This window comes from Paroedura picta, chromosome 11, assembly GCF_049243985.1.
Source record: "Paroedura picta isolate Pp20150507F chromosome 11, Ppicta_v3.0, whole genome shotgun sequence".
Classification (NCBI taxonomy): Eukaryota; Metazoa; Chordata; class Lepidosauria; order Squamata; family Gekkonidae; genus Paroedura; species Paroedura picta.
Window position 1 is genome coordinate 4,079,977 of NC_135379.1, and position 22,443 is coordinate 4,102,419.

Genomic DNA, 22,443 nt, shown 5'->3' on the forward strand with positions numbered 1-22,443 from the left:
TTTGCAAGGGTCAGTCCCTTCCCCTCCGCCCCCCCCTTAAACCAACTGCTCCACCTAAAGCCAAGTAACTCGCATTTATGAACTGCCACCTTCTGCGTAATTTGTATGTTCCTTGCAAAAGTGTAATTTTGACTGGCCTATTCAAAGCCTTTGCATTAAGAAACGAACATTTCATCTTGCAGCTGGTTACCGTGGGAAAGAAGAATGCACAACTAGTCCTTACAGTTGTGTGTGTGTCTTTTGTCTTCTCCAGGGACGTGAAAGCTGGAAACATTCTTCTGGGAGAAGATGGCTCAGTCCAGATTGCAGGTAACTTTAAAAATTTGCCTCCCTTGTATTGTCAGAGCATAAGAGAAGCCATGTTGGGATGGGCCCATCCAGTCCAACATTCTGTGCCACAATGGCCAAAACCCAGGTGCCATCAGAAGGTCTACCAGTAGGGCCGGAACTCCAGAAGCCCACCCACTGTTGCCCCCCAAGAATATAAAGCATCACTGCCCCAGAGAGTTCCATCTATATATTGAGGTGGCTTGACGTGTGTGTTAATGTCTCCCTTTTACCTGTTCTAAACTCACTAATTTCATCAGATGTCCACGAGTTCTTGCATTGTGAGAAAAGTTCTTCTTTCTCTACCTTCTCTATCCCATGCATAATAATCTGAAAGCCAATCAACACCCACAGTGTGTGAAGAATGTCCCCTTTCCCCCCTGTGCTCTCACCTCCCGCCACCCCGGTCTGACTTGGTGAAGGGGAAGGGGTGTCCAACATACTCTGTACAACCCAGGATTTGGGGTTAGAGGCAGTTCCTTGGCATGTAGTGGAAAGGGCTGTCTACTCACAGTGACTCAGTAGGGCAGGGGCGGCCAACTGTGGCTCTCCAGATGTCCTTGGACTACAACTACCATGAGCCCGTGCCAGCATGCTCCTGGAGAGCCACATTCTGGCCGCCCCCGCTGTAGGGTTTTCAAGGCAAAGGGGGGTGATTTTCCACGGCGTGTTTCTGCATAGCATCCCTCAATTGTCTGCCATGCAAGTACTAACTGGGACCTGAGCTTGGATAGGTTAGACAAGGGCTCATGGGAATTGTAGTCCATGGACATCTGGAGGGCCGCAGTTTGACTACCCCTGGCTTAGGTCATCCAGGCCAAGGAAGGAAGCAAAGGTAGAAAGTTCAGATCAGCACCTGTTATAGCCGTCTCCTGAACACCCCCCCCCCCCATCATAACAGAAGCACCTTCTCTTTTTCTTCTCTGAGCTGGAGGGGCAGGGTGAGCGCCTTTGTCCCAGGCAGACTTGGCCCCACACCTGTCTTGCAGATTATCGGATGGGAGCCTCCACCCTGTCCGATTTTCAAGAAGTGAAGCGAAGGAAGGCTCCTAATTGACGAAAACTATGCCGTCGGAGCCCTTTTCTTCCCCCTACCCCCATCCCCCAATGATCTCTCAATGCTTGGGTTTTTCTTTTGGGGGTGTATGAGTGTGTGTTTGTCTCTTTCTGCCCTCAGTTGGTAATGGCTGTCGTATAAATTAAGACCTTTTGTTTCATCTCTTTCCAGAATCACTTAACTGTGTGAGATCATCTCAATATCAAACGACGGGCACAGGCTTCCAGACTCGCTTTGCGAGCCGGCCCTGAATCCTTAATGATGGTTTGACTGGGAGCCTATTGTCTGCCCCCCCAGAAGGGTCTTTGTGCTCGGGACTTAACAATTCCCCCTGCTCACGGGCTTTGATATCCTATCTAACGCGGCCCTTTGGTCCCCGCTCGTGTTGGATTCAGTGGGAAGAGCGAGAAGCCGTCAAAAGGCTGCTTACGTTGGAACTGACCCCGCACTCCATGCTCCTCTGCACAAGCCCACAAAAAGCCACAGGGCTTGGTAGTGGGGACAAACCCCAGCATCCTGCTCAGCTCAGTTCAGTTTTTCAATTAAATGCCTCTTTAAAAAATGCTAGGCCTTTCCAGGGTCGGCCAAGCTGTGGCACTCCGGGGCTACAATTCATGGACTCCAATTCCCATGAGTCCCTGCCAGCATGATGCTGGCAGGGACTCATGGGAATTGTAGTCCATGGGCATCCGGAGCACCACAGTTTGGCCAGGCCTGCTGAGGAAGGCTGCAAAGCATGGTTCCCATTAGTGGCATATCGCATCAGTCAACACCTTTCCTTGTTTGAGTCCCATGGCACCTTTGAGACCAGCAGAGTTTTATTCTGGGTAGAAGCATTTGTGTGCAAGGATCCTGAAAGTTTATGCCTGGAATAGAACTTAGGTTGGTCACCATTGGACTCAGAGTTTGTCCTGCCGCTTCAGACCAACACAGCTACCCAGACTCTTACGAAGGGACTATTTCTCGCATGGTTTGTTCTGTCCGTTTTTAGACTTCTTCCCGTGTCAGGTCTGTTTTTGCCACTTCTTTGGGCGTTCTTGGGGAGAACCGAAAGTCCTGTATAGATAACAGTCTTTAGCCTTCTCTACGAAAGTTCTTCTCGCTGGGATTTCCTGCTGGCTCTGTAACTGTTATCCTAGTTGCCATTATAATAACTTATAATGCTATAACGAGAAATTTAGTTTTGGGGGTATGTTCAACGCTACGTCCGGTTCCTTTTGAAAGCATTAGGCTTACAACTTTCCCAGTATTTCCTTGCTCCCCATTCCTAAACCCTCGCCTCATACTGGCTGTGTCCTACGAGACAAAATAACTTTGCCTGTATAGAAAAAAATCTACTCTATGCTAGAATACCCTCTCCCCCTGTAGTTTTAGTGTTTTGCGGGTGCAGTTCTTTCCTTGAGATGCTAATTTTCCAGGAGCGTGGCTTGCTTTAGAAAACCCCTGATTTCCACAGAAGCTGAGCCGTTCCATGGATTGTTGTCAGGAAGTCATTAGGCTCCCATAATGAAATTAATCACGTTGTTTCCCCAACTTGAAAAGGTGCATTGCTGGTGCTGTCAAGATGATTTTGTATTTTGACAGGCTAGATTTGTAAATATTAGGAAGCTACTGTTTGCTGAAGGAAGGTATTTCAGTAAAAGCCGACCCACGCTTCAGGGAGAAGTCATTTCATTTCCTAGGAACAAGGCTCTTTACCTGATTTTTTTTTTTTTTAAGGATGGTTTCTGTGTAGCATGTTGGCACCCGAGAATGACCCCTGGCCCCTAAGCAGCATGCTTGGCCTCCCTCTACCCTGGTGGAACAAGCTGCCAACAGAGATCAGGGGCCCTTGGAAGGGTCAGGGTTACGAAGGATCTGCAAAACAACAACAATCTACCAGGTGTATGATCGTGGCCAAGACCGCGCACACAGCAGCATCTACATGGTCCTCTCTACCCACCTCTTTGACCCTTTGAATGACCTTTAGCGGTGCTTGGTCGAAAGCTACTTCCCTCCTCCACTGGAAAGACTTTATTATTCTTAAAAAAAAAAAATACATGAGCGGCATTTACTTTATCCTCTCAATGCAACTGTAGAGAAAGATGAAGGGATAATTGGCACACTCTCATTTCAAGACACGCGGCTACTCAGAAGGCCTGCGCTCTGCCTCGGACGAGATCTGCTGATAGACTTCTTTCAGTGGCTGCTCTTCATAACAATAAAGGCTTCATGAGCCTATGCGTAACAACAGGAGCAAATAACAATGCCCAAAGCTTGTGACTGGGTGATGTGGGCTTGCAATGATTTCTATTCAATTCAGCATGATGCAGGTGGGATGGGCTCTAGGGCTTATTCTCAGGATATTAAAAAAAAGAGAGTTATTTGCCAAGAAAAGCTGAGTTCTACCGACTTGGGGGCATTATGCAAGCTTGCACATTCCCCCTCCCCCCTTGTGTAGAAATACATGTTTTATTTTGCATCTGTTTGGATCCCTGTTTGGAGAAATGTTTCAGAGGGAAGTCACATTTCTCTGTAGCAGAACAACTGGATTTGAGTCTGGGTGGAGCTTGATGTGGTTTACAGGATTCTCTAATAAGCAACAATGCTTGTGTTGCCAACCCTTGGCCAGTGTTCACTCTGCAAGAGTGTTGTGCCTGCATATTGCGGATACCGAAGTGATTGCGGGTGAATGCTTTTTCCTTCCCAGGCCTGTCTACACATTACAACAATAGACAAGTTTTTGTGTTTTGCTGGGCTCCGTCTTTTTGATTCCTCGTATCTATGAAACAATGAGCCGCACTGCTTGTTATTATTTTATGCATCTGTATGTTGACGGGTACAGTGTACAGATCTATCTGCCAGGGTTGACTTGAAAATGTGACTGTTTTGTCAACAGCAAATGTGATTTCTTCCAGACAATTAATTTACCAATCATATAGCAAGCCAGGAGCATGTCATCCTTATATAATTGATTTTTTTTTCTTGGAGGGGAGAGTTTGGTTTTCTTACAGAGCCTTTCTTTTTGATGTTTCAGACTTTGGCGTTAGTGCATTTTTAGCCACCGGTGGTGATATAACCCGAAATAAAGTGAGGAAAACCTTTGTGGGCACGCCTTGCTGGATGGCGCCTGAAGTTATGGAGCAGGTAAACTTTTAAATGGGACAGTTTTTGTTGCTTCTGGTAAGTCAGGCTTTCTCAACCAGGGCTTCGTAAAACCCTGGGGTTTCTTTGTTAAATCAGGTGATATGACCATATATTGCCCTGGAGGGGGTGGGAAGGGGAGGGGTTCGCATCATGCTGGTTTTAAGTGAGTTTACACAATATGTTGAGTATTTCAAAGTCCTTTTAGTTCTTTACAAAACTGGGAATCAGATCATTCTGTCTAGCTTATTTTAGATCTGCCTATTTCATCACAGGTAAGTTTTCTTTTTTTGATGGCAAAAGTTGTGATCACCCGGGCACTGGGAGAAATTTGGTGAGAATAAAGTTTCTGTGAATCTGTTGTGGGTGGGTGGGGGGAGCGAAAATGCCTGAGCATTTAATGGTGGACAGCTTGCTCTCCAGTGCTATTAAATTTGTCTCTAACCTGCTGGCCAGACATCCTTTCCTCCTGCCCGCCCCCCTTTTACTTAAAGGCAGTCCGTGCATATAAGGAGCTTCAAATGCCCGCTGGGGACTGAAAGAAGGGATGGAGGGGTCGGTGGGGAGAGATTAAAATTCAAACATGAATGCAGCTCGTCAATAGAAGAATGCATTTTGAACAAAAAAAGAAAAAGATTAGAGACTTAATTAGCAGAACGACTCTCACCGAGTAAGGAGAAACTTTAAACAAGACAGGCATAATTAAGAAGCGGAACAAAATTCCCTGTTGGTTGGGGGTGGGGAATCCCTGGGAGTTATGTGGAAGGGAATACATAATTGAAAAAATAAATAGGACTTCAAGGGCAATAAAAGCCAACAACACCCAGAATATATTGCTGGACAGTCTCATGAAAAACCTTTTGCTGCTTTAAACTGTGCTTAAAGAAGTTTTGTGCAAAGCCTCCTTTTTTTGTATTAAAATTACCTTAAGGAGTCATTGTAGTTACGCAGGATTGGAACCTCCCCCCTCCCTTGAGACTGGGTGCCTCTGATTCATCAGGGAGTCTTCCAGTTCTGCTTCTTTGATAGGTATTTTTAAAATCCAGTTCTTCCTGCATGGAACTCATGGCAGGTTACCTCTCCGGCATGGTGTGGTGGTTAAGAGTGCAGGGCTATACTATGGAGAACTGGGCTTGATTCCCGTCTTTTCCTCCACATGAGGCCTGCTGGGTGACCTTGGGCCAGTCACCTTCTCTCAACACTCACTCAGCCCCAGCTGCCTCAAAAGGAGCATGTTGTGGGGAGAGGAAGAGAAGACGATTGTGAGCCCACACAGGAGGCCTGCTGGGTGGCCTGGGCCATACACACGCTGGGAGAGCTGTCGAGTTTCTGCAGGGTCTGCAAAACGGAGCCCTTGCATCAGGTCTATGGTTGAGCTCAGTGCTAGTGTTAGTAGAAGATCAGACTGGGTCTCCCCCCTGGAAGATATGCTTCCATGCCAGTCCATTGGCACGGTTGGTTGTCACACCCCTCTCCTAGCCACCCCGGCTGCCAGTGGGGGCTGTCTAAGAGTATCATTATTTCCAATGTTCGCTTTTTGTAATTTTTGTTATTTTATGTTTTAATGGGGGTTTTAATTGGGGATTGTTTTTGTTCCGAGTGTCTGTATGTAAACCGTCTGTATGTAAACCAGCCTATCTGGGAGTGGCAGGTAATAAATCTAAGAACAACAACAAAAATAAATAAATAATAATAATACAATAATATAAATGTGACTTGAAGAGAAAGTTGTCCGCTTAGATCAGGGGGTCCTGGAATCCTAGGGTTTCTTCACATCAGGGAAGGGCTTCCCAAATGGGTGGGAGTTAATTAATTTTTAAATGTTTTTTAAAATAATTGTTAAACATTTATTGGGTGATACGACCCTAAGGCCTGGATTAGACGGTCTTGTCTGGCGTTGCAGGTGAGAGGTTACGATTTCAAGGCGGATATCTGGAGCTTCGGAATCACGGCGATTGAGCTGGCCACAGGAGCAGCCCCTTACCACAAATACCCGCCCATGAAGGTGAGTTTGTGGTTTGCCAGTCCTAAGGCAAGCCGCTGTCTGGGAAGCTGGTCTTTTATCTCCAGGGGTAGTCAAAGTGCGGCCCTCCAGATGTCCATGGACTACAATTCCCAGGAGCCCCTGCCAGCGAATGCTGGCAGGGGCTCATGAGATTTGTAGTCCATGGACATCTGGAGGGCCACAGTTTGACTACCCCTGGCTGCCTCTGACGAAAAAGAAGCGCAGGAGTTCCCTTTTCCAGTGCGATTGCAGACCCCATAGTCAAGAGGTCTGCAGCCGGAAGTGAAATCTCTGCTCCCAGAATTCGAAGCTAGCCCTCTGCAGACATGAAAGGGGTGGTTTTCAGACTGTTTCTGGGAAGTTGGAGGGTTCCTTCACATGGCAGGGTAGAAGGCCAGATTCTTTGGGAGGCTTGGCCTCTTCCGATCTTCCTTGGCGAAGGAACAAAGTTTGAGCTTAGTGGCACCTGTTAAGACCAATGAGGTTTTATTCAAATAAATATTATATTTATATACCGCCTTATCCTGGCGAGCTCAGGGTGGTTAAAAGCAAAGTTAAAAAGCAATGACTAACAATAAGACATTTTCCATATAAAAACCGCCTCCTCTCATCATTTACCCTCTGAGGATGGAGCAGAGCTTGGTGGGGTTTTCTGTCAGCGGATGGGTTTTCAGGCCAGTATCCCAGGAGCTGGTTCGTGGCCTCAGCCATAGGCCTGGCGGAACAGCTCCATTTTGCGGCCCTCGGAAATTGTTTAAGACAGCAATCCGCAATCTTTTTTATGTTGTGGCCCGCTGCGAAGAAGTGAGGGGAGAGGGCGACCTGGGGCCCACGCATGCGTGGCAGGTCTGCACAAACGCGCATGCGCGGACCTGCCCCGCATGTGCGTTTGTGCCCGGTGGGAGGCACAAGCGCACATGCACGGTGTCTCTGCGAATGAGCAAAACTGCTGCACATGCGCATTTGTGCCCTCGTGGCAGGTCTGCACATGCGCATTTGTGCCCTCGTGGCAGGTCTGCACATGCGCATTTGTGCCCTCGTGGCAGGTCTGCGCATGCGCGTTTGCGCCGGCGGCATGCTGGCGGCCGTGCTTCCCTCTCCACCCCCCTCCTGCAGCAAGAAGCTTGCCGGGCCGCAAGCTAATTGGCCACTTTGGCGGTCGATTTGCTCACAGCCTGGCAAGCTTCTCACTGCGGGGGGGGGGGGGCAGGGGGGAGCCGCAGCCCGCTGCCGAGGCTCTCCTGGACCGCGGACCGGGGCTTGGAGACCACTGATGTACATCACTCTGTCTGCCAGTAGATCAGTGAGCACAAAGTCAAGGGCTTCTGTACCTTTTCATAGTGACTTAAAAGTCTGGTCAAACTGTTTTGTTTGCGAAACACAAAAACAAATGGTCCTTGGTAAATTAGTTTTAAAAAACCAACCGCCTTGTACTTCTGCCAGGTCTTAATGTTGACGCTACAAAATGACCCCCCCTCCCTCGAGACGGGGGTGCAGGATAAGGAGATGCTGAAGAAGTACGGGAAGTCGTTCCGGAAGATGATTTCGTTGTGCCTGCAGAAAGACCCGGAGAAGAGGTAGAGGGAGTGGAATGGAATGGGCCAGCCCTGCTTGGTCCTGCGAGGGACCCGGGTTGCTTGATGAAAGTTGGGCGGGTGGGGAGAGGGAAGGGATCACTCTCTGCTTGCCAGCTACTTATCCACTTATACACGGGGCATGCCAGGCACACCCGATTGTGTCAGATCTTGGAAGCCAAGTAGGGCTGGTATTGGCTAGAGACCTCCAAGGGAAACCAGGGTCATGATGTGGAGGCAGGCAACGGCAAACTGGTTTCGAACATCTCTTGCTTGGCTGCCAGACAATCCTACCGTTGTACAGTCTCCTGGCTACACACTAGACTAGGATTCCGTGAAACCCTGGGGTTTCTTGACAGCCCCGGAAGGTTTTCCCAAATGAGTGGGAGTTAATTAAGTTTTAATTTTAAAATTTGTTAACCCTTTATCAGGTGATAATGACCTTATATGGTCATGTCGACCTCTTCTCCTCCCAAAATGGCCAATGATGGGCCTGGGGTGGGGGGGGGTGGGGAGGGACCCCAGGTGGGCATATGCACAGCTCTGCTTCCTAACCACATTCTGCATGATTGTGCCACTTCTGGGGTTTTTTGAAGCCTGGGGAATGTTTCAGGAGTTTCTCAGTGGGAAAAAATGTGAGAAAGGCTGTACTAGACACACGCTGTATGACAAATAAATAAATATAACGTAGTAACCATCTAATACTGTGGAAGCACATAAAAAACTAACAAAGATGAGATATATTACTTGCCTCTTCCGGTGTAAAGTTAAGCCATCCTGCGGCGTAGCTGTCACTTCAGTACAGAAAACGCAGTCTTGCGAGATCCCGCCAAACAGCTGACATGTGGATTGAAACGTACACATCTGCAGGAAACGGCGCTCTCTCCACTGAGCCAAATTCTTATCTGATGACTCTTCTACCAGAGATGGGCTAGGCTATTTAAGGATTCCTAAAACATAAGCTTGTTTTGCTATACGAAGGAAAGCAGAAAATTCTTGTGAAAGCGCCTCTCTTATCGTCTTCCCTCTTTCTTTTCCCTCCTAGGCCCACAGCAGCCGAACTCCTAAGACACAAATTTTTCCAGAAAGCAAAGGTACAATAACTATGTCTTACTTGTATACCTTGTCCCTCCCAAACCTCATTCATGAATCAGTCTTTGTACTGAGAGCCATTGGACCTTATCCAAGGTATTCTCAACCAGGGCTCCCTCAGAGCTCTCCGGGGCCTCCCCGGCCTTTCCCCTATATCCTATCTCGCTGGATGCAGCCACAAGCTGTTCCCAGTAGGGCAGGGGTAGTCAACCTGTGGTCCTCCAGATGTTTATGAACTACAATTCCCATGAGCCCCTGCCAGCGTTTGCTGGCAGGGGCTCATGGGAATTGTAGTTCATGAACATCTGGAGGACCACAGGTTGACTACCCCTGCAGTAGGGAACCAGCCACTTTCATTGACTTGGGGGTGCATGTGTTCTCACATGGTTACTGCTCCTTTCTCTCTCCTTAGTCCTCGGGCATGGCAGGGAGGTGTGGCCAGGTGGCATCACTGCACAGCCAATCAGGGACCTTCCTGGGCAAAACCTCTATATGGCTTTAACTACTTTCTTAAAAACATTTGGCAGATGGCCGGAAAAGCATTGGTGGACCCCAGGGTGGCGTGGGCAACATGCTGAGGACCCCTGGTTCAGGCAGTCCAGATGGCTCGGTGATTTAAGCTAGTGAAAGACACATCCCTCCCCTTGTGCCTGCCACCCTAAGAATCTCGGAGTGCCCTCCTGGTCAAGGGCTTCCTTTGCCCCATCCAAAAGGGAGGTGGGATCCTTGGAGAGTGTTCTGCCCTGAGTCACCAGCCCAGCCCACCATCAAGAGCTCCACTTCCTGATTTGGTCTGCTATGCGGCTGTGCCCTGTTCCTTGCTCAATTAAATCTGCTGACACGCCTGCATTTGGTGACAAAATCACTCATTATCATTAGTATGCCGACGAACTCGATCCCAGCAAATTGTCAGAAAGCTTTTTGGGAGGGGGCAGGATGGACCCCTGTAGCCCTCCCCAAAGCTAATTTCAAGGCGCTGGCATCACAATCCTGTCCTTAGGAAGACACGGATGTGTTTGTTACTCAGAACACTTTCATCAGAAGCTTTTCTTCCTCCCTTCCAATTGAACCAGAGAAATGATGCACGTAGCTGTTGTTCCCTTACAGCAGGGGTAGTCAACCTGTGGTCCCCCAGATGTTCTTGGACTACAATTCCCATGAGCCCCTGCCAGCATTTTCTGTCCATGAACATCTGGAGGACCACAGGTTGACTACCCCTGCCTTACAGCCCCCATCCGTGATGAGAAATCTTCCTTGAGACCAACGGTGGCCTTTGGAAGAACAGGAAATGCAGGCAATAATTACGTTCTTCTGTTGTTCTTTTCCAGAACAAAGAATTTCTACAAGAAAAAATGTTGCAGAGAGCCCCGACAATCACCGAAAGAGCCAAGAAGGTACCAGGTTGTCAGGGGGTGCCCCAAGCTGTCAATGTTTCCAGTCTGTGTGTGTGTGGGTGGGTGGGTGGGTGGGTGGGAGCAGCAAAAAAACACAGCCTGATGTCAGACCAGAGAGTCCCTGCCGTCGGAACTGAAAGTGGGGTGGGATTTTCTCCTTGCTTGGATTTATTAAGCTGGCACTGCTACATTGGCATTGGTTCCACTGGGCACTCTGTGCATGCCCTGTACGTGCCTGTTGCCAGCAAGCCAAGGCTTCCTGCTTTGACTCGCTTCTGCCTTTTTGCGTCCAGGTCCGGAGAGTCCCGGGTTCCAGCGGGCGTCTACACAAGACAGAGGACGGCGGCTGGGAGTGGAGCGATGATGAATTCGACGAAGAAAGCGAAGAGGGCAGAGCGGCGATTTCACAGCTCAGGGTAAGCCAGGCAGGCTGCTTCCTGGTTTGAAAGCAGCCAATCTCTGGAAGGATGGCTCCCCCCTGGGAAGGAAGCTTTCCGAAGGATGCGGTGTTGTCCGCAGGAAGCCTTTGGCAATACTGGAAGGAAATCCTCATCTGCTCCTGTGAGGCACATTCACACGATCTTCTTTGGGACCTGCCTGTACCCTGAATCATTTGAGAGTCGCACAGAGCTGGACAAGACCACAAAGGACCATCCAGTCCAGCCCCCCACCTTATCAGGGACTTAAAATTCACACCCTCCTAACAGGTGCTCCTCCAATCTCCTCCTAAAAACTTCCAACTTCACCTGGGCATGGAATTCGGGTCGCTATGGGTGGGCAGGTAGTTGTGAGTTAGACTCGATGACCCTGCCAACTCTATGAGTCTATGAGGAGTGGAGAGTGATATAAGCCCCGTTCAGGTCAAATGCAGGATATAAATAAAATGGAATTAATGTTAAAAGATTAACCATTAAATGCAGTCTTGACCATCATGCCGTTGGAAAACCCAGGTAACCAGCAATCTCCCCTCCTCCCAGTTTAGAATCTCATCTCTTATGTCCTTACATTGCGAAGTATCTGGCCATCCTCTTTTCCCTCCTCTTCTCCCTCCGCCTGCGCTGAAAGTGTTTCAGGGGGATGGAGTCAGGAGGAGGAAATGCCTGAATCATTTAGAGACCATCTCGAGTCCTCCCCTTCCACAGAGAGCCGAACTGCCATTTAATATTCACAGTAGCAGCCAACATTTTGCTTACTCGGGAGAACTTGCTCGTGCATCTCTAATGTGCCAACAAGGAGACATTAATTATTTAAAACGGGAATAGCTAATGTTGTCTCTTTTCAGGCCCTCCAGTTTATAATTAATCTGTGCAGACATCTGGGCTGGGAAGTTTAAGGCAGTTTACAGAAAAATACAAACTTGGGGGAGGGGTACAAAATACTTGGCCAGGGGATGAACCGGCGTGCGTTCACAGATTTTAGTGTTAACCGTACACGTGCTTGATCATAAATGCATCAGCCTTGGCAAGATACACCCCCTCCCGCCCCCCCCCCCCCCCAAATCACAGGCCCTGAAAAGTCATTGTTTTCTTGTGGGCTTTTCTGTGCCCCTCCACTCAATTTGAGGGACCAGGTTTCTGCCTCTTTGTTGTTGTTGTTGTTGTTAGTTGCAAAGTCATGTCTGACCCATCGCGACCCCATGGACAATGATCCTCCAGGCCTTCCTGTCCTCTACCGTTCCCCGGAGTCCATTTAAGCTCGCAGCCTCTTATGAAGAAATAATTATTTTTAAAAAAGAAGAAGAATTTAGCAGTTCTTTGCCAAGCCAGGATAAGATAAGAACTGCGTATGTAAGGTGGGCTGCTTTGGGCTCTCCCCATTTGAATTATCCAAAAGTTCATTCACCTGTAATTGAAACTGCCAAATCAACTTGATGTGGGATTTGGCATTCCATTGGCTTTTGACCCTTAATACTCACAGAGGCCTCACTATTTTGAAAAACTCTAGGCTTGGGGTCGGGAATATAGGGGTTTGTTGGCGACAGTGGTGGTGGGTGGGAAGGATTAGCCCCTTCCCAGTTTTCCCCTGTAGATGCCTGTCTGCCTGCCTGCTTGCCTTACTCCTGTGCTGGCATTCGTGAAGCTTGCTTGTCCAGGTGGGGCCCTGATGTTCTCCTGGAACTACAGCTGGTCTCCAGACCACACCGATCAGTTCCCCTGGAGAAAACAACATCTTTGCAGGGTGGACTGTAGAGCATCACATCCTACTTGAACTCTCCCCTCCCCCCCCCCAACTCCACCGTTCCCACGATATGCCCAAATCTCCAGGAATTTTCCACCCCAGTGTTGGCAACCCTAGCTCAGGAACACGCATTTGGTAAGATGGTTTCTCTTGGCTCGGATCTCCTGGCACTTAAACATTGTGTAAATGTATGTAAAGTTGTGATTCTTGACACTTTGACGCTGTTTAGCTTGTTCCGCTATACCTGCAAGGTTTCCTCTAATTCCACACCCTCCCCGCACAAGCAGAGCAGTTCACATCCTGAGCAGAATGTAACAAATAGGCAGTACGAGACCCTTCTCTGCTCTGGATTGCTGCTGAGCAGGACTTCCTGTGATAATAAACAGCCGCTCACCCACACTGCTTAGAGACAACACTGATTGCATGCTAATGGCAGTGATTTTACCTTTCTTTCTCCCTTTCTTTAGTCTCCCAGGGTTAAAGAATCTTCTCAGAATTCAGAGGTGAGTTGTTGCTCCAAGTCTTCATAATTTTGTCTCGGGGTCACTTTGGTCTTGTGTTTTTATCGCCTGCAAAAGTGCCTCTGTGCTCAACCAACAAGCAGTGTAGCATTTTTAAGTGCTGGAAGGTTCACAGCTGTTTATTAATACCTGTTCATAGTCCGTGATTGCAAGCGTGGTAATATCGGTGAGGAAGTCACCAAAATGCACGTGGTCACCGAAATGTTAGTCCCTGTCCTTTAACAATGTGGATTTTAAAAGAAATGTCAAGAAAGCAAAACACTATTAATAATCAAGTAGTTCTTTTGATCGCAGTTTTATGCAATTACCATTGTAAGAAAGGGGGAAAATAAGGTTTTATCTTTAAATGGACTTCATGTATGGTTTATAAGAAGACTTGTTTGTATCACATCGTGCCAGAACGACCAAAATTTGGGGGACAGGATAAGGGAAAAAGCAAAATAACAGGTCTAGGTCCATGGGCCCAAGTGCACACTTGCAAACAAAAGAGGGAGGTAATACTTGCTGGTTCTCCTACTTTTGACTTGCATGTCATCTCAGAAGAGCCCGCTTGGTGCAGTGGTTAGGAGCGGTTTCTAATCTGGTGCACCGGCTTTGACTCCCCGCTCCTCCACATGCAGCAGCCGGGTAGCCTTGGGCTTGTCACAGCCCTGAGAGTGCTGTTCTCACCGAGTGGACCTGTCAGGGCTCTCTCAGCCTTCCCTCCCTCACTGGGTATCTGTTGTGGGTAGAGGAAGGGAAGGCGATTGGAAACCGCTTTGAGACTCCTTCGGGCAGTGAAAAGTGGGGTATGAAAACCAACTCTTCTTCATCTTCCTCATATCTGACTTGCCTGGAACTCTTCCTGAGGATCCCCTGAACCACAAGGCAGCATTTTGGGTCACACAAGAGGCTGAGCTGAGTCCCCACCCTAAGGACCTTGGCTCCAGCCTTGTGACAACCGGATGAGACTCCACTGTGTATTTCAAAAAAATGTGGCCAAATCTTTGCAGAGGCAAAGGCTTGGGAGCATTGTCAGCTTGGCCTAAGCTGGTGCTAAAACGCTCGCCAGCCTAAAGCCAAGGGAAGAGCTCTGAAGACCCTTGCCTGAAGGTGAGGCTGAGAAACCTGGGGCAAGTCTTTACCCCTTTCCCTCCAGCTGTCGGAAGGGTCTCTTCTGCCAGCCAACCTCTGGCCAATTCAGTGGTGAATTGGAGTGCTTCATCCACAGAGGTTTTGGACAGCCGTGTGTTTCGACTCTGAAACCAGAGTCCCTTGCCCCTGAAACCACTCAAGCAGCTTGAGAACACGAGTGCCTTGACCCTGGTTGGAAATGCTTTTTTGCCAAGTGCATTTCTCCTTGTTCTGCTTTGGTCTGAAATCTTCTCTTTTGTGTGTGTGTGTGTACGTACTTCTAGCTCTTTCCATCAGCGGAGCCCACCGGCCCATTGCTCAATGTCCCTGCCCAGGCTCCTGCTCAACTACCTCAGCCTGCAGGACAAGTTCCCGCACAGCCACTCCCGGCGGTCCCCCCTCCCGCCCCGCAGGCATCAGCCGCAGCTCCCCCGGCAGCACAGGTAAAAGTCTCCTTTTCACACAGTACAAGAACTCACAGGCACAGGAGGAAATTAAGGAGCAGGAGGCTTAGAACAGGGCAAAGGAAGCGGTGATGACTATAAACACAGACAGCTTCAAGAGGGGACTGGAAAAACATCAGGGTTAGCTGGAGTGGTCTCTCTGGGGCAGCCACGCTCTGTCTTCTTGGTGCCTGGGGGGCCACAGTGGGAGGGCTTCTGGAGTGCTGGCCCTGCTGGTGGACCTCCGGCAGACCCCTGGGCTTTGGCCACCGTGGGACAAGAGTGTGGAACTGGAGGCACCTCTTCTGTTCTCATGCTGAGCTGTAGAGGAGCAGCAAAGCTGCCCAACTTTGCAGGACTTGCCTATGTATTGCGTTTCAGAGCGCTCAAAGGAATGCTGTTTTCTCCAGTGGCTTATGTGGCTTCGGCTGCAGCACTGGCTGAAGCCCCCAACCCTACTTCGCACCCCCTGGTAAAAGGCCCAGATTTTCTCCAGACGCCACTGACTTTTAAAAAATTGTCAAGCAAAAAGCGTCTTTTAAAAAACCCAAAAATCAAAACCCAGACTTTTCTGCAACCTTAGATGTTAGATGTGAGGACCCCGACAGGTACCTGAACTGGGTTTTACCGTTCACCCTCCCTCCCCATCAGTCTTCTCCGTTTCAAGGCTGGCTTCCGTTGTTTCCTTCCCAAGTAAAGGTGGTCCTTCCTTTTCCCCAGGCCCCTTCTGCCCCCACAGCCGCCGCCCCCGCCCAGGAAGAGACGAAAGTTCCCATCAGCCTCGTCCTAAGGTTAAGGTAAGCGGTTAAAATGGAATTCTATCATTAATTAGGGCTGGGGGCTCTATCGTTAGATTGTTTTTATGTGTTTTATGATGATGCATGGGCTTTTTTATGCATTACACATAAACCACCATGAGCTAGCACCTCTGGGAGTGGCGGTATGTAAATATAAAGATAAGTAAGTAAAATAAATAAAACCATTAAAACTATTACGAAGTATTGCCCAATTTTCACTGTCTTATGTGGGGGGGGCAGGGGGAGTATCATAGAGCCAGTTTGGTGTAGTGGTTAGGAGTGTGGACTTCTAATCTGGCATGCCAGGCTCGATTCTGCGCTCCCCCACATGCAGCCAGCTGGGTGACCTTGGGCTCGCCACGGCACTGATAAAGCTGTTCTGACCGAGCAGGAAAATCAGGGCTCTCTCAGCCTCACCTTCCTCACAGGGTGTCTGTTGTGGGGAGAGGAATGGGAAGGCGACTGTAAGCCGCTTTGAGCCTCCTTCGGGTAGGGAAAAGCTGCATATTAGAACCAACTCTTCTTCTTCTTCTTTGGTTGGAGCAAATTTGGTGGATTTCCAGCAGGGAGGCCGACACTTCCGGGCATCTTTCCGGCCTTAACCGCAGGCATGGCGGAATTGCTCCGCTTAAGATCCCGCAGGGCTCTGATCTCCTCGTGTAGCATGTTCCGCCATACCGGGGGCAGAGCTGAAAAGGCCCTGGCCCTGGCTGAGGCCAGTTTAGTCTCCTTGGGGCCAAGCATACTGAGGAGTTTTTGGTCTGCCGATCTTAAAGCTATTTAGGGCAGGGGTAGTCAGCCTGTGGTCCTCCAGATGTCCATGGACTACAATTCCCATGAGCCCCTGCCAGCATTCGCTGGCAGGGGCTCATGGGAATTGTAGTCCATGGACATCTGGAGGGCCGCAGTTTGACTACCCTGCTTTAGGGGACATAAGGGGAGAGGCAGTCCTGCGCGTACAGCGGCCCCAGACAGCTTAGGACTTTCAAGGTTTAAAGGGTTCTTGGATCCTATTCTGCTGGTAACTCTTCTGCAGCCAGACTTGTTTGGCATCCGCAGGGCACACAAATCTGAATTGTTGGTCTTCAGAGGGTGACCACACGTTTGGGCAGTTTTCACAGCAGTACGGCGATAGCCAGGCTTTTCAATATTTACCTGTTAGTATTTTATATTTGTGATCTGTTTTAGAATTCTTTTTCCTTGATTGGTTTTAAGGAAAGTCGCCGTGAGACCCTTTGGCCGAGTGGCATCTAAATAAAAAAGCCCAGTAAAATGAATAAATTATTTTGAGGGTCATGTGCAGCCGGCTGACGGGTCGCCATCTTTCCTCTCGGCCGAGGATTTAAAAAACAGGCTTGAGTTTCATTTGAAGTGCTGATTTGTGTTAGATGTTGTGCTTCAACAGTTAAGTTCTATCCCTTCTTCTCTCCCCCCCCCCCCACCCTCTTTCCCCTAAACAGGAATTCAAAGAAAGAGCTCAACGACATTCGGTTTGAATTCACCCCTGGGAGAGGTGAGGATGTGGGAATTGGGATTCTGCAGGGAGGAGGCAGAGGAACGCAGCTTTTAAAATCTGTTACCGGCTTTTAAAATTTGAGAAAAACGGGGGGGGGGGGGTATAGGTGCACATATGGTGGAAAATGTGTCAGTTGTGTTGCCTCCATTCCTTCATTCTGGGACTGCGTGATGCTGGGGCAGGAGGATTCTGGGATGCTCCTTGTTCGAACTTTCCGCCATCTCGTACCAAAGAGTAGGAGAAGCAGACAGTCCCTCCTTTGGCTGCAGAGCAGAAAGGTGGTTGTGAATTTCCTGCATTCTGCAGGGGGTTGGACTAGATGACCCTGGAGATCCCTTCCATCTCTATGATTCTAAGGCGTGCAGAGAGCAAATTAGGTGGTTGTTAATAGAGGAAGGGGTGAAAGCTACAAACGTCCCTTAAGTGTCGGCTGGCTTATTATTATTTTACTTAGGCTGTTTATGTGCTCCTTCTGCTTCAAAACAAGAGCTTACGGCAGCTTACAGACGAATGCAGGGTACTGCAACATGGTGTCGGGGGGGCTTCATAGCACCCACTGAACCCCCCCCCCTTGTTTCGGCAAACTTGGGGCTGTCAGATGGATCTTTTGTCCAGAAAGACCTCTTAATTTGCCACTGTAGTTGTGAATATCCGACATTCTGCTGCGGGTTGATGACCCTGGAGGTCACTTACGATTCTGTGACCAGTTGTGTGGATTTTTAGAAACCTCGCATTGGCAGCAGCTGCCACCAAGGGACTAAATGACGGGAAAGTAAGTTGCAGCAGCCCTTTTGTGGTTCCATCCACCACGTGCAGCTGCTTCTGCCGACTCAAAAAGGTCTGGGGAGCCCTGGACTAATGCAACGCAAATGGAGCTGTTCTGGCCAGGGAGAGGCTGTCAGCCAGCTTGTATCCCAAATTAGTATGAAGCAGGGCTGTAACTGCTGCAAGGGTGTCCTTCAGGCTTCTAGCTACGCCACCTTTAAAGAAATGTGAGCAATAGAAAGTTAACTGGAGCTCAGGCTCCGATTCCTTTGAGTGGCCGTTTCCCTCCCAAACCAGCAAACAGAATTAGATCCTCCACTTTCCGATGGGGGCGGAAACACCTTCTCTTCGGAACCAATGGGATTTGTCTGCACCTATATATGGTGGGAGAGCCGCTTGTGGTGCAGGGTAGTAAGGCAGCCGACATGCAGTCTGAAGCTTTCTGCCCATGAGGTTGGGAGTTCGATCCCAGCAGCCGGCTCAAGGCTGACTCAGCCTTCCATCCTTCCGAGGTCGGTAAAATGAGGACCCAGCTTGCTGGGGGGTAAACGGTAATGACTGGGGAAGGCACTGGCAAACCACCCCGTATTGAGTCTGCCATGAAAACCCTAGAGGGCGTCACCCCAAGGGTCAGGTATGACTCGGTGCTTGCACAGGGGATACCTTTACCTTATATTTGGCGGGATCTGAGCTGACCTGGAGCATTTGTGCGTACCTGTGACCCCCTTTCTTAATTACGTGCTTTCCAGATACTGCCGATGGGGTATCCCAAGAACTCATCTCGGCCGGGCTCGTGGACGGGAGAGACTTAGTCATAGGTAATGCCGGCTGATCTCCATCTTACTCTGCGTTGTGTTTTAGGGGGAAATGCGTGGCCCTATTTCTTCCCCCGGGGAAAGCGGGTCCCTGGCACATTTCTGTTGAGCGTTTTGGGAAACCAGCTGTATTTAGTTGGGAAGGCAAGTATTTCAGTGCCCCCGTCTTGGACTGTGCACACCTTGTCTCTGTGCTTTTTCAGTTGCCGCCAACTTGCAAAAAATCGTGGAGGAGCCCCAGACGAACCGTTCTGTCACATTCAAACTGGTATGTCCCTCTTTCTTCTGATTAATCGGATCTGTCTAAGGCAGGGGAGACCAAACTGTGGCTCTCCAGATGCCCAGGCTCATGGTAATTGTAGTCCATGGACATCTGGAGAGGCACAGTTTGGCCACCCCTGATCTAAGGGGTGCTGCCTGTTTGAGGGTGATTTGGAAACTGCACTTAGCTTGCTCTGTCTTGGGATGGGTTGTAGCAGGGAAGCTTGTAGCCCAGTAACCACAGATGGCCCATTGTTCTGTGTCATCTAATTGCACACACATGCAAAACTGTAGATACTGGAAAACACAAGGGGCAGACTCTGGAAAACCTCATGGCTCCAGATTAAGAACGTAAGAAAAGCCCTGCTGGATCAGACCTCTAGTCCATCCAGTCCAGTCTCCTGTCTCACACTGTGGCCAGCCAAGATATTTGAACCGCCAACAACAGGGCAGAGAGGCAGAGGCCTTTCCTCTAATGTTGCCTCCTGGCTCTGGGATTCAGATGTTGACTGCCACTGAACATGGAGGTGCCTCTCAATCTCCCTCCCTCCTTCCCTCCCTCCCTCCCTTCCTTCAGTAAAACCACTTCCTATATTCCCATCCCTTGTGGCCCATCAGCCAACCCTGCTTCAGTAGCTGCTGGGGTGAGGGGAGGAGAGGTTGGAGAAAGTTCTAAACCAGATGTTTTAAGAAAACCTCCAACGTGGCAAGATGTATCCGTGACTGCCAGGTCAGTTGCCAGATTTTGGGCCTCAGCCATAGGCTAGTCTCCATTGATAGCAAGGTCATAACTCCGGCACTTCCTCTTCTTGTCACATGATTCTGGTGTCACCGACTTCCTGCCATGTGCTTGATGCTCTGTGTCTCCTGTTCTGCTCCCTGGGGTGGGTTATAAGTGGGCACTGGGTCTGGAAAGATTGAAAACTGCTCTTCTAGCAGACTTCTCCCTCCTGATAAACCTCCGTTGCCCTCTACCCCTCTCTGCTGCCCAGGCGTCTGGCGTCGAAGGCTCGGATATCCCCGACGACAGCAAGCTCATTGGCTTCGCCCAACTCAGCATCAACTAAGACGACACTCCTAGGCGGCGGTCCCTGCGGGGCGCAGCTTTCGAACGCTTCTCTCGGCCTCCAAGCAAAACCACTACTGCCAAAGAACCAAACGACGGGCCCCTTTCTGGGGAGCGCTGCCCTGCCTCCTTCCCCGAGTAGCATCACACCAGTCTCCCGACATGACCTCCCCGCCCGGCATCAGAGACGGTCGACTCGCACTCTCTCCTCACTCCTCCTTCCTCCCCGATGCGCAGACACCACCCCTCCGTCGCCTGCATGCTTGCCATTCATGATTGCCTTAACTATTTAAAAAGAGAACAAGAAAATACTACTGAGAGTACGAAAACAGGCGTTCCTCTCGCCCTTCACAATTCCTCCGCGTGTGCGTTTTGTTCTCCATGTTTGCTCGTTTGTACTTTACGTCGTGGTTTTGTGCCACGGCGAAGGACTGGGCAGAAGGGAGGGCTTGCTGGGACCCACCTTAAATCGCACAGGGCGGAAAAGCCCCGCAAAGCCAGTGGCGAAAGATGTTAGGGATCCACCTAGTGAAGGCTTAGGGAGGAAGGAGACTCTTTGCTTGCTTCACCCTTTCGAGTGGATTTGGGGCAAAAGAGAAAGGTCTGTGCCCGCCCCCACAATCATCCTCCAACCCCCCCGTCTCCCTCTTTGCATCCTCAAGGGCCGATTCTCAGCGGTTGTCATTTCCCCCCCCTCGCGTCACAATTTAGAAAGCCGCCGGACGGATTGTTCTCTTGTGCCGTTCGTCCCCACGCCCCTAGACACCCTCGCGGGGCTCTGCTTGATTGTAACTCCACCCACGTGCTGTGTCACACTGCACCCTCCCGTGTACATCCCCGTCCCCAGAGGCCTGCCAAGGAGTGGGTGGCTGTGCAGGCGGCAGCTAAGACGCATGCTGCTTTCCGGGATTTTTGCCACTAAGGAATCCGCCAACTTGGGAGGGAGGCGTAAAAAAAGGCAGGAGGTAGTTTTGAGTTGCTTCTTTGCAGTCCATTTAACCAGTGCCTGTTGCTCACCTGGGATGGTTTCCCACATAGGAAGGGGACAGGTAGGGGGGTGACCACCAATCACCCGTGTTCCCGATGACAGAAAAGTTCTCTAGGATCAGCGTTTCCATCCCAGGAATTTCAGCATCTTCTTGTCCTTGTGCCTGTTCCCTTTGCTCAAGACCTCTGCGGAAGCAGTCCCTGTGTTAGATGTTTTCTTTTTTAAGCGTGAAGATATATTTAAAGCTAATGTTTCTTCCTTTCGTCTGTCTTGCATCTTAACAACGGGATCCTGGGAGCTGTAGTTGAGGAAGGGAGCTTAGGCATCTTTGACTTCTCCATCTCCTTAGCTGACTACAGCTCACAGAATTTGTTGGGCACAGAACCATTTAGGTGGTTCATGAAGAGGCAGGGGGATCCCTTAAAAAGCAGGCTACAGAGGTTGATCTAGGGTTGGGTGCTTTGGCGTCTGAAGCGGCCGTTTGCGCTGGCTGCTTTGGGCGCAAACGGCCGCTTAGGACACCAAAGTGCCCAACCCTAGTGCTAAATCAAGGTTGTTGGTTTTTTTTTGGCGTGGTTTAACTTCACAGAGTGCGGGTGCTGATCAGAGCATACAGTCATTTTATAAAACTGGGTGTTCTCCGAAACACGGCTATTCTGAACGGAGGTTGGTCTTGCCGCCCGGCTGTCGGAAGTCACTTAGGTGCGCGAGTGCGCGTGCGTTTCCGTTTCCTTTCAAAGCAAATTCATGTTCTGCGAGTCTTCAGGCAGCGTCAAGAGAAACACACGCATTTGTCCTCCTTCCGTGCAGATTGGTACCTACGGAACCACCCCTGTTCTGTTTGACAGCAATAAAAAAATAAAATATCGCCAGGTCGATTCATCGCCGGGTCGATTAAGCTCCGGACAATGTCGTCCCTCCTGCTGCACTAACTTAACTGCTTGGGATTTTGCAATCCTTTTGTTGTTGGTGGTGGTGGTGTCTTTTATACTTTCAGCCCAAGCATCAGAATTTAATCAAGACGACGCAACCGAAACTGATATTACTCGTGTTTAATATTTTTTAAAGCAAGCAACAACAAAAAGAGTATGTGGTTTTTTTTTCTTCTTCATTTTTTTTTTGAATTTCTATGTATAAATTATACTTCTTAGTTGAGGGGGGAAGAGAAACAATTGTAATGCAATATGTGAATAAAAAGAAATGGTGTTTGATTCCCCCCCCCCTTTTTTTCCATCCCACAGTGGGCCTTTTGTGTGTATCTCCCTCCTTGACTTTGAAGCATTTTCTACAAATGAAAAAAGTAAGCCTGTAACTAATTTTTTTTTTTTTTTTACATAGCAAAACAAATGGATTTAGGTTCTCAGTTCACGGAGCAGGCAGGGCACAGACCGAAAACTCACGTGAGCAG

The 22,443-nt window shown here is 49.4% G+C and overlaps 1 protein-coding gene across 1 annotated transcript in view; it reads left to right on the forward strand.

The window, feature by feature from the left end:
- OXSR1 (oxidative stress responsive kinase 1) overlaps positions 1-22,252 on the forward strand; it is a 54,792-nt gene extending 32,540 nt beyond the window's left edge. Inside the window, exons 5-18 of the mRNA XM_077302679.1 lie at positions 254-309; positions 4,401-4,510; positions 6,411-6,512; positions 7,956-8,089; positions 9,132-9,180; positions 10,507-10,572; positions 10,866-10,988; positions 13,218-13,253; positions 14,669-14,827; positions 15,548-15,624; positions 17,085-17,137; positions 18,655-18,723; positions 18,924-18,988; positions 19,974-22,252. Coding sequence (XP_077158794.1) covers positions 254-309; positions 4,401-4,510; positions 6,411-6,512; positions 7,956-8,089; positions 9,132-9,180; positions 10,507-10,572; positions 10,866-10,988; positions 13,218-13,253; positions 14,669-14,827; positions 15,548-15,624; positions 17,085-17,137; positions 18,655-18,723; positions 18,924-18,988; positions 19,974-20,048 — 1,174 coding nt within the window. The 3' untranslated portion in view covers positions 20,049-22,252. The remainder of the gene's footprint in view (positions 1-253; positions 310-4,400; positions 4,511-6,410; positions 6,513-7,955; positions 8,090-9,131; positions 9,181-10,506; positions 10,573-10,865; positions 10,989-13,217; positions 13,254-14,668; positions 14,828-15,547; positions 15,625-17,084; positions 17,138-18,654; positions 18,724-18,923; positions 18,989-19,973) is intronic.
- Positions 22,253-22,443: the final 191 nt, after the last annotated feature.